Here is a 15,870-nt window from a genome sequence, read left to right on the forward strand (position 1 = left end):
ACTTACAGAAGCATTTCAACATTATACAGGGACATGATAAGAGAGTCCAGTCACTGCTGCCTAGTCTCTTCTTCTAATGATGTGCAACTACAGTGGTCACTTGTGTATTTGACAGGCCTAGAGCTGTTGCTCCTAGGTTGAAGACGTGTTTCATGATACATGATGTATGCTTAGTCTAACTGCCCCCTTTCTTCCTGCACCTTCCTCAAAACATTCTTTTATAATTCATTTTGCCAAAAGCCTATAAGTCCAAATGGTATTTTACTGCCATTAGCCCATCTAGCCCAGTATTGTCTGTATTCACTGGCAGAAGTCTCTCCCAGCCCTACCTAGAGATGATGGGGATTGAACTTGGAATATACTGCATGCAAAAGAGATGTTCTACTACTGAGCTTTGGCCCTTCCAAAGTGCGGAGGTCCTGAATTCACAAGCGCCCCTTGGTGGGGACCACATACTCTTTTTGTACATTGGGGGGTGGGGTGGACAGAGTCCATCACTACTATTTTCAGAGGTGGGCACACATACAGTAATCTAAACAAGATTACCAGAGCATGGATACAGATACAACTTGAGTTCTCCTGTATAAGTAAAAGGTTCTCATTCATTCCTCTGGAGAAGAAATAAAGTGCTTCACTTGGGGTCATAATATGGTGGCACCTGTCTTCCTGTCCTCCTTTGGGGTGGCCCAGTCCCAGAAGCACCAACTTCTCCACAATCTCGCTGGGTTAAGAGTACAGCCTTAATCATTCTCGTGTGACAGAATCTTGGGAGCTGGCTTTAAAATGTACTTACAACTTTTATGGATTAAAAAAGAAAAACATTCTGCTAAGAGGAACTTGTGAGCCGTCAGCTCAACTCTCATTGTTGCAGAAAGGTTTGTTCCAAAAAAAGTTAGGGCTTGCTGGACTTAAAATAGAAAGAACATGTAAGTATGATAATTAGATAAAAAAAAAGGATATTAGGACCTGAAGCAGAATGTTTACTTCCTTTGATGTAGCATGGAAACATATGCCTGTAAAAGTGGGTTGTGAGGCATGTTAAACAGCAACAAAAATCACCATTATTAAGTTTGAATCAAAGTTCTGTCTTTACCGCATTAATTTAATTTGGTTTCAGAGGTCCCCATCTCAATTCTAATTTCTGCCTTTGATGTTTGCCTAGGAGGGGCAGGGCTACGTATTTGAGGTTCACCTTCTTTATTTCAATGATTTAGCCATACACTATTGGTTATAGCAGTTAGGCCTGTCACTGCCTGTTGAATTTCATGTGCTAAGTTTGATGAGGGACAAAGCACAATCCTATATATGTCGACCCAGAAGTAAGTCCCATTGTGCTCCATGGGGCTTCCTCTCTGGTATAGGATTGCAGCAAAATTTGCTATCTTGAAAGAGTTTACAAGTATAGGTACACATAAGACCACACAAATTGTCACCCATGGTCCACCAAGGCCTCAGTAAATCTGCTTTTGTTGCTTACCTTTGACAGCAAAAATAAAGGGGCTTTCAAGCACCTATCTGGTCATAATACATGCCTGGTGGGCTGCAATCGGCATGTTGGAACACAAGTTTCCCCAAGCCAAAATAAGACCATGCACTCATCACCCTAACTTAACTTCGTGTGATGTGAAAAAAATGGCTCTTGGGTATGGTCTGCCCAAACAGCAGAATGCAGTGGGAATGAGATGGTAGCGATATGAGCTAGGAGAATGGATTTTTCCATTTTGGATTGCAGGTGGTGGGCAATATTTTAAAACAACAATTCCCTGCAAACAAAAAAGGAACATAGCAGCGAATGAGTGGGGCTATCTTCCTATTGTGTAATTCTTTCTTTCAGGGTTTTTGATGGAGGACCATTCAGAACTGGTGGTCCCCCGCTTCTCATCTAAAAAAAGGAACAACCTACAATAACTATCTCAGGATTGTTATCACCATAATACTTAGGTGCACAAGTAGACCAAGCTGGAATTCAAACTGCAAACGGCAGAAGGACAAAATCAAGATTCACATTAAAAGTCTCGTGCCTGTTAAAAACTTAATCCTGCCAAACTAAAAAGCTTTACAATGATTTTTGTGTTGAGCTCTGGTGCAGTGAAGGGCGTTCTATATTTTGGGAGCAGACACCAGAACACTTTTCTACATTTTCTCAAAGAGTTTCCTTTGTGAAGGCACAAGGCAAGCTGAGGTGGATCACTACGTCCACATCTATGTGTGCAGTGGGGTTTCCTTCCAGTAACTGTGCTTCCATATATTGCTCTTGGTGTTGCTGCATTTAATTTTCTGACCCAGGAGGCAGTTTTGACCTGCTCTACTTCAGCATATTTGACATTGATTAAAACATGGGTTGTATCCAGCAAAGTCATTCTGTTTGCTCAAGCAGAACTTCCTCTGCTCCCTGTATGCACCCCCCAAATCTGTTCTGGAAGTTCCCTCAGTCCTCCAGAACAGTGTGGGGTGGGCAGGGACGGGAGAGGGAGGGAAGTGATGTCACACAAGTGAAAGTCTTTGCGCAGGCAAGGATGGACACAACCCCATACATTTACTCTGGTTTTCATTGTGCCCATCAAAGAATCCACAGCTGTTGAGAAAATTAAGCTTGGCCTTAGCCCACAAGGATGCAGGGAATTGATTGCACTCCTGGAAACAACTGAAATTCCTGAGGTCCTGCTGATTATATGTGTCAGGTGTCAGGTCCTAATATATCTTACTGGCAGTAGTACACTGTTCCTACACCCCACCACATCCCAACTGCTGAGATCCCTTAAGACAGCAGGGTGGCTTTCAACATTGACAGGTAGCTCAGAATATGGCACCAGCAAGGGGAACTATTGACAGCTGGTGAAATGATCTGAGATCTCTTCACGGCTGCAAATTATGCTCCAAGAAAGATTGCTCCTTTCTCCTTGTGATCATTCTCCCGCTCTTCATCTCTCCCCATCATAGATGCTCCAAGGAGAGACTAAAATAAGCCCTGGTGATTGAGGGGTGGGTGGGGGGAATTAGTAAAATTTGCCAAAAAATATCCACAACTGGTGCTGATCCTCACTTCCTAGTGAAAATGTAAAATCTGGTTATTAGGTTGTGTCTAGTGGAGGCATTGCACTTCCACTCAAGCACTCCAATCCCCATGTACCCCTGAAAAGCTGTTTCTGAAGGTAGGAACTTGGCAAATGTTTGAGATATGGCACAGAGGGCTGTAGTAAGTAGATGGGGAAAAGGGGCATAGGCGCTGACTCCATGGGGCCCGAGCCCCCTCAAAAATTCGTTTGGGGGGGCTCCGCCCCCCCAATAATCTCCAGCGCCCCTCCAGCAGAGCGCCATCGCTGCCCCTCCCCCAGCCCAAAATGCACAGGGTCGGGCTGCATGCCTCCTGCCCTCCCTCCCGAGCAAAAGCTCCACCCAATTTCCGCTCCGGAGCTGATTAATAGGCGCAGCACGCTCTCCCCTGTTCGCTCACGAGGAGGCGGCGCCACTTTATTTGCATATTCATGAGCTTATTTATTATTCATGACCTTTCCCGGGGCGCCGCCCCCCAATATTTTTTATAAGTCCGCGTCCCTGGAAAGGGGTTGGTGTAAATTAGGACTCTGGTTTGTACAAGCAGAAGCATTTATTCTAGCACAAAATTGCCTTTGGACAGAACTCAGTGCATTTTATTGTAACAGGCAGTTTTCTGGAAAAGACTGTTATTGGGATCCAAGCCAATATTCACAAGTTTGAATCACTGGTCATCAGAGACAGGCATCCAGCACCACAGCCGTAGCCATATAAAATTAAAACAAGGTTCTGATTCCTTAAGTGATAGTTCAATTTGTTTACCACAAAACAATTTCTTTCTGTCATTACAAATACATACTTCACGCTTAATAAGAGTTTTATATCCGTAAGATTGTCATGGCTCCCCCTGCCAAGAATCATAGGAATTGTAGTTTGTGAGGTACAAAGTATTATCTGTTAGAAATCTTCATAGAACTACAGTTCTCAGCATTATGCCTGGGGCATGAATGACCAGTTAGGTATATCCTTCATTAGATTTAGTTGTACCATATGAGCTTAGCCAGATTTCCTTTTTGGGAAAAGAAAAGACTTAAGAAGTAAACACCCAAAGAGTAGGTGCTCTTAAATTTTCTCCAGTTGTTCTATAGTTTGTTCTTCACTGGCATCCTTCCCTTAAGAAGCCCCCAGGTGTTGTAGGTGGGAGATGAAGTGGCAGCCGGTAAATGATCCATAAATACTTAGGCTTGGGAGCAATTTGGTTCAACAGTGGAAATGGTTTAGGCAGTAATTACATATTAAACTTACTGATGCTATTAAAATGGGTCTGCTTATGACAGCAGAGACAGAGATTAACTCCATGGTACACCTCTCCTTTTCACATGAAACTATAAGCAATAATTATATGAAAGTGGTTTTCAGTTGTATTAGTTTGTGCTGTTCACACACCTCCTGCTCATTCTGTTGGAATGCCTTAGCGGGAAGGGCTTTAACCCAGTGGTAGAACATCTGTCTTACAAGCAGAAGGTTCCAGGTTCTATCTGGTTTTTCCAGGTAAATTTGGGAAAGACCCCCGTCTGAAACCTGAAGAGCTGACTTCAGTCAGTTTAGACAATACAGTGGTACCTCTGGTTACGAACTTAATTCGTTCCAGAGGTCCATTCTTAACCTGAGGTGCCACTTCAGCTAATGGGGCCTCCTGCTGCTGCCCCGCTGCCACCGCACAATTTCTGTTCTCATCCTGAGGTAAAGTTCTTAACCCGAGGTACTACTTCCGGGTTAGCGGAGTTTGTAACCCGAAGTGTTTGTAACCTGAGGTGTTTGTAACCCGAGGTACCACTGTACTGAGCTAGACGGTCTGACTTGATATAAGGCAGCTTTCTATGTTCAGTAACGGCCAGTGTAGATTGTTTCATTACATCCTTGGTGGTGCTCTCCCTTCTGAGGACAGAGTATTCATAGTCCTTTTTGTAAATAAATTAGCTGGTGGGGTCATCTTGATTTTTCAGATGTTGTTGCATTCTCCATCTATGCTGCATGTTGAGGTGTTGAGCAGGTGCTTCCAATTTCAGTGTAAACAATGACCTTCCAAAGTGACAACAAAATATTTAGGTGATGACACCCCCGCCTCCCCTTATACACACCCATTACTTTCCCTAATGTAGCACACATTCCAGCTAAAACCTTGATGCTGTCATCTTGCATCCCCATATTTAGCCGATGCAAAAAAAGTTTCAGTGAAGGACTCCACTTCCCCGTATAAGCTTTGGGCAAAAATGAAAAGCAAGCCCTGGGTATTGTTAATAGGCTTTAGATGCTGGCCTCCTAGTTTGATCGGAATGGACTCAAAAGAGTCATAAACCAAGTAATACATAGTTCCAAGCCGGCATCAAAGGCATTCACAATCCTGTTGGGAGAAACTGAGTATTGATGAAAGGGGAAGCTTATTGTGTATGTAAGAGAATTTCTTTCGAGGCTTATGCATGAAGGCAGGCTCCGTGGGTCAGGGTAGTCTGGGACTGCTTTTAATTTACATCCCTCTCCCTCCTACTCCCACCTCCCCAATGTAGTCACACACACTTGAATTTAGCTTCCTCAGCATTAAAATGTCAGATGTTTTCTTAATGACATCACTCCTTTTATTTTTAATCCTGTTTCATTTTTTCCAGATGGGGCTAGAGATTATTTGTAACGATCTCAAGCCAAATCTGAAACACAGGCTTTGATTCGCTTTTCTCTTCCCCTGCCAGCCCTTTCTACCAATATGAATTGAACTGGTACATTTTGCACAGTTGCCTCATTATCTCCAACCTTTCCTGAGACAGGAAGCTTGCACCCTCATAGAGCTTTGCACACACAGATCACTGGGGTGGGTGATGTCATCACAGCCAAAATCCCAGAGATGCTAGCAAGCTGTGTGCCACACCATGGCATAAGCAGGCCCCAAGTAGGGAAGCCTTGTTCTATTCCCCATGTAACAAAAATTACATTGTCTTGCAGGTAGAGGTTGGGAATCATTATATAATGATAATGTCTGTCCCCCGCCTCAAAAAATGTTATTTTAGAATTAGGGCTCCATTTGTCCTATTGGACCTAGCAGGACCCTGTAGGAACATACAAGTAGCCTGCTGGATCAGGCCAAAGGCCCATCAAGTCCAGCATCCTACTTGTCACTGTGGCTAACCAGAGACCTAATCAAGGCAGTGTGGTGTAGTGGTTAGAGTGTTGGACTAGGATCCAATAGACCAGGGTTCAAATCCCCACTGGGTGACCTTGAGCCTGTCACTTACTCTCAGCTTAACTTTCCTCAGCGTGTTTTTGTAAAGATAAATGGGGGGGAGTGGTATGCCACCTTGAGCAACTTGCAGGAAAAGTGGGATATAAATGTAATAAAAAAGATACCTAGTGGGCACTCGGACATCACCAGGTGCATTGTCATCCCCAAGTTGTCTGAAAGAGAATTAGTTAAAACAGGAGGTTGCTCAAGCATGGAGCACAGCGGCCATGTTGTCCCTGCCCAGGAATGGCTGTAGCCAGTGTGTTTTTTTTCTATTTAAAAAAACGTTTAGGGGGTACTCTCATTTTCCTACTTATATTGAAATACTGCCCTTCAATGAGGCCAAACTTAGAGTCACAAAATGTTTAGGGGTATGTGTACCCCTGCATACCCCCAGGAAAAAAAGCACTGGCTGTAGCTAATATGCAGAACTATGTGCATGTAGTCACTTAACTAACTAATCAGCCGAAAGGCATTTAAAAAACATTTAATCAATTTACAGGCCTTGGCTTGTACTGTGTAGAAATAAGACACCTCGATTTTTCTCTGCCTCAACAGATGATCCTGTGGCCATGAGAAAAGGCAGCGTTGGCTAGATTTGAGAATGGTTAAGCTGGCTTAAATGTTCTGTCTTAACTAATATTTGTTTTGGTGTTTCACAGTATGCTAATATACCCAAAATATGCTGAACAAAACTCCCCACTGACGGGACTTCTTTCTAACTCCTTTGCAGGCCTCCTACTCTGAGTGGTAGCCCTGTCATCTCCGACATCTCTCTCATCCGCCTTTCTCCACACCCTGCGGGGCCTGCAGAGTCGCCTTTCAACCACCCTCACGCGTACATGAACCCCCATATGGAGCACTACCTCCGCTCCATGCACGGCAGCCCGACCCTCTCTATGATCTCAGCAGCTCGAGGCCTCAGCCCAGCTGACGGTAAGTGGGGGGAACACAGGCTTGGCTGAGCTGCCAGCTGAAACCTGTTCCTGTGTATCGATGCACCTCAAGGGTAGTCTCCACAAAGGGAGTTGCCAATAGGCAAGGGCAGTTCTGGATGAAGTAAACTCTCCATTTGAAGCTTTTGAAAAGGATGTGTCTTATGTTATTAGGTTGCTTCCGCTTATGGAGGAGGAGAGGTAAAACACCCATGCTGTGTGAAGGGAAAGGTTGATTTTTAAAAAGAAAAAGAAAATGATGCTTGGGAATGCTGCTGGCCTTAATATTCCTGGGCGCTCTTGGTCCTCATCATCTATTCGTGTCAGTGGTAAATAGGAAAAGACACTATTAGGTAAGGTAAAGGTAAAGGAACCCCTGACCATTAGGTCCAGTCGTGGCCAACTCTGGGATTGTGGTTCTCATCTCGCTGTATTGGCCGAGGGAGCCGGCATACAGCTTCCGGGTCATGTGGCCAGCATGACTAAGCCACTTCTGGCGAACCAGAGCAGCACACAGAAACACCGTTATCTTCCCGCCGGAGCAGTACCTATTGATCTACTTGCACTATTACGTGCTTTCGAACTGCTAGGTTGGCAGGAGCAGGGACCGAGCAACGGGAGCTCACCCTGTCGTGGGGATTCAAACCGCTGACCTTCTGATTGGCAGGTCCTAGGCTCTGTGCTTTAAACCACAGCGCCACCTGCGTCCCTCACTATTTTGTAGTCATACCAAAAACCAAGTTCAGTAGGTAGTAGCCACCTGCCTAAATACCTACATGCAAATGCTCAGATGACAGCTGTATGGCCCATAATCTGTAATAATTGTCCATTTGTATTATACATTTGATGAAGCCCAGCATCCAGGCTGTGCAGAATCAGAACTAGAATCTAGCCTGGCAGACTTAACCAATCTGGTAACGCCTGGCTTTTCTGTTGCTGCTGATTTGGTTTTGCTGGTCCCAGAGGCCTCTAGCAAGTGTTAAGATTCCAAGTCTCTGCTCTAAGCAAACTACAGATGCATTTTATTGCTCTTCTAGTCTTTCTCCCTCTTGCTACTCCCGAGCCTCCTTCCTGCCGGCAAAAGAAAAATTCTTATTACTTGGCGTTAGAAAGGGGCCTTTGTGTTGGCTTTCGGTTTTCTTTCTTTCTCCCTCCCCCTCTCCTTCAAGCCACAATAAATAAGTTAATGGAGAGCGGACGGAGAAGCAGGTTTGAAAATTCACAAATGGGCAAAAGTGAGGATAATTGGTTCTGGCAAGCCAAATGGTTTTCTACTGCCAGGCACTAAACACACAACGCCGCCCCCCCCCCCCACTCTCCGTATTAGAACCCTGCTTTAATTTTCTTATGCTGCTTCTCGTTAACTGGGCCGTGTTTGTCTTTTTCTTTCATAATAGCCTGGGATGTTAATTCTGACAGCGTTACTGCACTTGGATCCCTCACCACCTCCCCTCCTTTCTTCCATTTCTCTCTTTCTCTCTCTCTCTTGCTCTCGCTGGTGAACTCTGTGTTCATACAGAGGGATTATTAGAAGGGGGCTGGAAATGAGAGATTGTTTATAAATTTGCGGAAATGGAGGAATGTGGAGGGCCCCAGCCTGGTGTCTTTTGTCCACAGAGAGCACACACGTCCTAAGCATACGTCAGAGTTGTAACTGCAACCTTTTGGCAGGGAGAGGGGGAGATTCTAGTGTCACGGCAGCGGTTTTACTCTCCGGAAATATTTTATTCTTGTTGTTTCTTTCTCCCTCTCCCTCCTCTTCCCCCTTTGCTCTTTCTCCCGTGCAGTAGCTCACGAGCATCTGAAAGAACGAGGCCTCTTTGGCCTGCCCCCTCCTCCTCCAGGAGCCAACCCTGCGGACTACTATCACCAGATGACGCTCATGGCCAGCCATCCAAATCCTTACGGGGACCTCCTTATGCAGAGTGCGGGAGCAGCCAGTGCAACGCACCTTCATGATTACCTCAGCCCTGTAGATGGTGAGTAAGGAAGCAGAAGCCTTCCCGAGGGCTCACCCAGACTTCCCCTTGCCCGGCCACTTTCTCCTGAGGAAATTTGGTCTTCACCTCTGAATCGGAGAAAACGTCAATCGGGCTTTCTTCTGGTTGACGTTTGCTCCAATTTATTGCTAAAGAGTGGGCTTTCCAAAGGAAATCAGCGGGGCAAGGACAAAACCACTTGAAAGCATGGGGCAAGCGGAAAACCATCCGGACCCATGCTTTTCAGGCACGGGACAAGCGCAAGTCTGGGCGAGCCCTTGGTTGTGTACACCCTGAGGGCATTTTAGTCCCAAGGACTGTTCCTAGAGCAGATGGCAGCCATCATGCTCCTGATGACTACAGGGAGCACACTTAGCACCTGTAATTAGTAGTGGATTTCACGATAGTGTCCTCGCTGTAAAAGTGTGTGTGTGTGTGTGTTTATATTTTTGTAACAGGAAGCTTTGTACAGGGTGATGGATTATCCAGCCAGGCCTCTCTAGTTTTTGTGCTTGGCTGTAGGTCCTTTTTTGTGACAGGCACAGATGGTGAAACCAGGGCAGCAAAGGGCCCCACCCTCATTTTTTTTTGAGATTGTCTATCAAAAGCATACAGCATACATTGCAAACACTCCGGTGCTGTTGCTAACAAAGCACCCTTCATTAGACTCATCAGGTACTGTGAGGCTTCAGAGTATGAGTTGTAAGAACTTTGTACTGCTAATGAGGGAAGGCCCCCATCAGGCTTTACAATATGCAAACCAACACAGGACAACCTCCTCTCACAGAGAGAGGGGGTGGAAATAGTTGTAGTCCAACATTTTGCCTGCTTTGCCTATTTAGGTTGCCTGCTTTGAAGCAGCGATGGCCCTTCAGAACAGTTAAGAGGGTGAAGAATTAATTCGCCGGTTTTGTCATAAGTGTTTTCTCCAGTTATTGAAGTCAGTGGGGTTTTGTTTGCCTGCTTGCTTCTTTGAGCACAATATAGCCTAAGTTGAAGCACTTGTAATCTGGGCCCTGTTGATTTCAGCACATGCTTTACACTTCCAATGAAAGAAATGGGACTTAAATGTACTTAACCTTGTCTGGATTGGGCACTTGGTATTCCTGCTTTTTTTACAGAAGCAGAAGAGGTGGTTCTGACTGAAAAATGAGACAACAGAAAGAAAGAAATGTTTGGGGCTGGAACTGTTCACCTCTGAAACTTGAGTAGCTTGTATCCTGAGTTGCTAAGTGATTACCATATTTGGTCTTGGGTGGAAGAAAGTTTACCACAGATTAGCCAGTCAAACTGGGTAAAAATACCACAGCAGTCATTGCATTGCCATAGCTGTGTGGTGCATTTGATGGAGTCCTTTAGGGAAAAGTCTTTGTTGAACAAGATGTTTTCTGTGGATTTATTGGTACATAGGGGCAAATTGTGGCAGAGTGACTATATCGTGGCATGTGTTTTGGTAGGCACTGCATCAGTTCCATGAAGTGAACTGGAAAGATGGTGACTATATATGCACATATACAGGTTCAGTGCACATGATGTTTAATAGAGGAGAAAAACACAACACTTTGTTTTTGATGTTCCAGATTGTTGAATAGCCAGCCTTATGTTTTCTTCCTGCATCTGTGTGCACGCCACCGCTTCATTTCACACTGCACATCTGTTGAAGCCAGATCTTGTCTACTGACGCTCATGCCCACAATAAACTAGTCAGCCTTCAACATGACTCTTCTCAGGAGGCAGCTCTGGAGTAAAATTTCCAGTTCCTCACAGCTGCATTTATGTTAATGTCACGCAGAAGGACAGAACTTTGGCAACCTCCGGAGAATGAGATCAGCTTTTAAGACTGCTCCTCTGAGGAAGCTCTTCTGTAACCTTTCATGGACTATTAGCAGCTACAAGAGGCTGCCAGGATCACTGCCTTTCTATTCTCCCTTTTCTCAATTGTTCAGTTCCACGCCATACATTTAAAGCACTCTTCTACCACATTCAACCATCCTTGAGAAACCTGGGAACTGTAGTTTGTGAAGGGCACTGGAAATAGCAGCACTTGTAACAAATTGCAGCTCCCACTCCATCCAGCTCCCATGTCAGTCATCCAGAAGGGCAGCAGTTGGGTCGCTGTCATACGGCACTGGCCTAAAACATTTTCATATCTGAAGCAAACAAGCAAACAAAAGTATATTTATGTCTCTTTCCCAGTGGTCTAAAGTTTATTTGCAAAGGACCTAGAAGAGAGTACCTGAAAAAGAAAGAGTGATTCAAAGAAGGAAAAAAAGTCCTTCCATGAAAAAACACATTATTTCGTTTTGATCCTGCCTTCCATTCAAGTTTCTCATGGTGGCACACATGGTTCTCTCGTGTCAGTTTTGTGCTCACCATCACCCTGTGGGCTCAGTCATGCTATGTGTGGGTGAACCAAGGTTTGAGTGATCCAAAGTCACGCCGTGAGCTTCATGCCTGAGTGGAGACTGTACCATGGACTTCCCTGTACAGCCGACTCAATTTATGCAGGGGCCACGTTCCAGGGAATAGCATGTACAGTGGTACCTTGGGTTACAAACACTTTGGGTTACAGACTCTGCTAACCCGGAAGTAGTACCTCGAGTTAAGAGCTTTACCTCAGGGTGAGAACAGAAATCGCGCAGCAGCAGCGGGAGGCCCCATTAGCGAAAGTGGTACCTCAGGTTAAGAACGGTTTCAGGTTAAGAACGGATCTCCAGAACGAATTAAGTTTGTAACCAGAGGTACCACTGTAAAGCCAAAAGCGTACATAGTCAAAACACACTGAGTTCAGTGGCAGGTGCGACTGCCAAAGTCTTTCTTCCCAGACAACTACCCTGATTCTGCCCCCTTTTATTTATTTTTTTGCCGAGTGCATAAAGCTGAATGCATGCAACTTAAATTTCTGCAAATTGTGAGCTGCCTGTACTAGGCTCACTAACCAATACACTAATCTGACTTAAAAGAGTACCCTTTATAGGGCGGGGGGTTGGTGGAAAGGTATATTTGGAGGTCTATGGGACGCTTAGGTGGCCAGTCACCAAGTCCTGTTTCCACAGCTGCCAAAAAAACAACACACACATACCCTTGGATTGGTATCTGGAATCAGAAGACACACTTCAAGGGTCAAATTGCCTCCAATCACCACAAGTTGCAGATCTTTACCCTATGTCATCATATGTGTGTGTGTGGGGGGGAGAGAGAGAGAGAGAGAGAGAGAGAGAGAGAGAGAGAGAGAGAGCAGTCTGTAGAAAGAGTCTCCTGTGCAAGTTTTATCTCAGCTTGGCATGTGCAAAACCCCTTGGGAGATTTCACTAGTCTTGCCAAAATCCATTTGCCTTTTCTTGAAATTCCTCAGATGTTTCATCTGAGGAAGAACCAAAAATTTTGCTTCAGATTTTATTTGAAGCTAAGCCTTCAGGGATGTGCAGAAGTCCCTTTAGAAACTTCACAAGTCTCAACAAAATTCCGCAGCTAAAGTTTCGCTTTCAGTAAAAAGTTCACTTTCATCTTTCCTGCTTTATCTTGTACTTGCTGGGGACAACATAAGCCCTCAAAGGGGACCATAGTCCCAAGATGCAAATAAAAAACACGTTATGGGCATCATTGTTCATGCATGTGATTTTAAAATACAACTTGGTTCTTATCAAATTCAATGGATTCTTCCTGTGCTCATTTGAAAACAAGATTTACAAACTGAAGAGATAGCCCCTGTCTGCAAGAGCTCTTCCCTCAGATCTTTTGACTAAACTTGTGCTGAATCCCAGGTTCCAAACAATCCCATTTACTTATGCTGGTTTAGGGACTCCTAGACAACCACTTTTGTGGATTGTGGAACAGAAAGCAGCTTTCTTGTCTCCCAGCAAGGATCTTAAATATCTTGAAATGCAAAGCTAAAGGGGCCCTCTGTGCCGTAAGAAATAAGGCGTCTAGGACATCACCTGGTGCCAGCACAAATGCTTGGCATTTGCAGCAGTGTAAACAAGACATGAGGAGATGCCACAGTACAGAAAAATGCTAATAAGGAAACAGTCCAGTGAGGTTGGTGGCAGCTAATTGCTGCTTAGTGATAAGGGGGCTGCCTTGTGCCCAACAAAACTCCTTTTGACGATATATATTTGCCACTTTTGCATATGAGTGGATGTCAGAAAGATACACTTCTGGGCTCTGCATCCTTTGTATATTTTTAAATAAAGTTGGGGTGTGGGGTGGAGTGGAAAATAGAATATGTTCTATGGTTATTCTAGATTCCTTTTCCAATTCAATCACCAGGAACCCCGGGCAGGGCTAAATAACAGCAGGTGGCTGACGTGCTTACCTTGAAAAATTCCATGGTTCATTTCATTTCCTCACTATGGAAAGTAAAGTGTTTTAGGAGCAGGACGGTCAGAAATTGGAGATGGGAGCCTAAGGGGAAGGGGGTGTTGGGTGGAAGAAAAGGCCTAAGTCAGTCTGAATCAGCAGAAGGTGTAATATAAGTAGGCTAGGTTGCTTAAACCTACTTAATTTTTTGTTTATATTATTAATGAAAAGGGGGGATTAAGTACCAAACACCACCAGTTTGGAACAAGGTGGGAACAAATGGGAAAGTGATGTGTGGAAACCCCATTAGAGGAATACCTACGAGATGTATGTTAAGCTGATTGTAACTTCAGGTGTTCTGCTGCTGAACATGGTCAGGAAATAGACTTCCTGCTCCTCTGCACAATGTCATTTTGCAAACCCACATTCCCACACTCCCATGCCCTGCACTCCACATCTCTCTCTGAGGAACCTGAACATGTCTCAGGAGAGGGAAACGCAAAGGCTGCATTCCTGCCTTGATGTTGTTGCAGAGGGACAGGAAGCATGAGGAAGCAGGCACTCTCTGCTTTTTCACCTGGGAACCAAACCTTTAAAGCCACCTTAAATGCAGAAAGACCCAAGAGGAAAGCTTTTAAACTTGCTCTATTTGCTCACCTCTCACCACGACAAGCAGCCTGACATTGTTTGTTGCCTCTTCAGCTGTCCAGCCATCGCAAGGCAAACCTGAGAATGTTCCATTAAAAGGGGTTGGAAGCAACTTACTAGTCATTAAGCCTGTGTGTGCAAAATGAAGATTGTCTTGGAAAGGGTGTGAGGACCAACTGGATTTCAGAGGATGGGAAATGAGAGCACTAAGCAGAAACTTAAAAGAAAAAGAAAACACTAGCAGATATCCCCCCAAAAGCAAAATTATCCAAACTTTCTAATTTGCATACTTTTCATAACATAGAATTAATTTAGCTTTGGGGGTGAGAGAGTTTTTAAAGTGTAGAGAGAATATACAAAGATTAGACTGTTTTAGGCTGTGAGACTTTATTCACATTTTGAGCCTTTCTCAAAGGCTCTTTATATGGTACTGTGGAAGATAAAGTGATAAATATTTGTAATCCAAATTGGCATTTTGGCCAGCATGGTTTGTACCATATTAGAAAGTTGATATGATACAAGAACCTCATGTGTGGTGGGGAGGGGGGGAGAACTCAGAACTATGTTCAGATTTTATGTGAAGGAAAACAAAGCAACCTTCCTACTAGCTTCCCTTCTTCCTTCCTGAAAGAAAAACGGAACCAAGAAAGAAGAAGTAATTAATCTGTAGAATAATCTGAGGGCAGCCTTGTGATTTCAGCACACACATGAACTCATCATAACAGAGAGACCCATGTGGAGTTGCTGCATTGAAAACAGAAACAGAAACCCCCGTCCCTGCAGAAATATCAGAAGGATTTAAATTAGAGCAGGCAGTATTAAAATGCATATTACTATATTTGTACTGGAAGAGTCCCAGGCCAACCTGCAGAATCTGACAGCTTCCAGCAGAGTTTTACACCGGGGGGGGGAGGGGAATTACTTGTGTGTGTAGCAAAGGGGTGTGTTAGACGGCTGCACCAGGCTGCTGTTGGACATCAAGACTTCTTCCTTCATCAAATTAATGGGGACCAATGGCAGAGCTGACACTGCGGGCATAAATCACAGGAAAGAGCAACGAGGAATGAGTACAAGGCTTTTCTTTCTATTTAGTAATTTATCAAGGGAAGTGGCACATTAATAAACAGATCTCCCTTGAGGTGTGGGAGTAACAGAGACAAATATGACTGTCAAACCCAGTCTGCTTCCTCCTCTTAGCAAGATAGGCGAGTGGACACAGAGAAAACTCTCTCTCTCTCTCTCTCTCTCTCTCTCTCTCTGTGTGTGTGTGTGTGTGTGTGTCGTTATAATCAAAATCAGGCGTCTTTGGTGCAAGATGCTTCACAGTGCCTCATTAGCTCATAACCACTGTTACCCAAGGGCACATTCACACCAAAGCTTTGAAGGAGGGGGGCAGATATACATTGGAAGCTCTCCAGCCTCTGCAGCTTCCTGAGATGCTTGTACTGTACTGCTGTGGCCCACAGAACCATGCCACAGATGGAAGTGATTGCTGGATTTGCTACAATGGTATTGGCAGCCTACACTGATCAAATTTGTTAGCATGGGAAATCAAGGGGGAAATGAATGCCTAGTTTTTAAAAGGAGATATCTGCTTTAGTACTGTTGGTTCAAGGGGAAAAATGGGTATAGATATTTGGAAGTTCCTTCCAAAGTTTCCCATTTGCCCTAGCACAGAAAAAGGCCACACGTTTGGTAATTTAAAAATGGTTTACTTACCAACTTTTCATGTGCTTTTCTG

The 15,870-nt window shown here is 44.5% G+C and overlaps 1 protein-coding gene across 1 annotated transcript in view; it reads left to right on the forward strand.

The window, feature by feature from the left end:
• Positions 1-15,870, forward strand: part of GLI2 (GLI family zinc finger 2) — a 191,562-nt gene that overhangs the window by 150,346 nt on the left and 25,346 nt on the right. The window contains exons 4-5 of the mRNA XM_083488595.1: positions 7,002-7,204; positions 8,991-9,182. Of these exons, the coding sequence (XP_083344721.1) occupies positions 7,002-7,204; positions 8,991-9,182 (395 nt within the window). The remainder of the gene's footprint in view (positions 1-7,001; positions 7,205-8,990; positions 9,183-15,870) is intronic.

This window comes from Podarcis liolepis (genome assembly GCF_965112155.1).
Source record: "Podarcis liolepis genome assembly, chromosome: 1".
Taxonomy (NCBI): domain Eukaryota; kingdom Metazoa; phylum Chordata; class Lepidosauria; order Squamata; family Lacertidae; genus Podarcis; species Podarcis liolepis.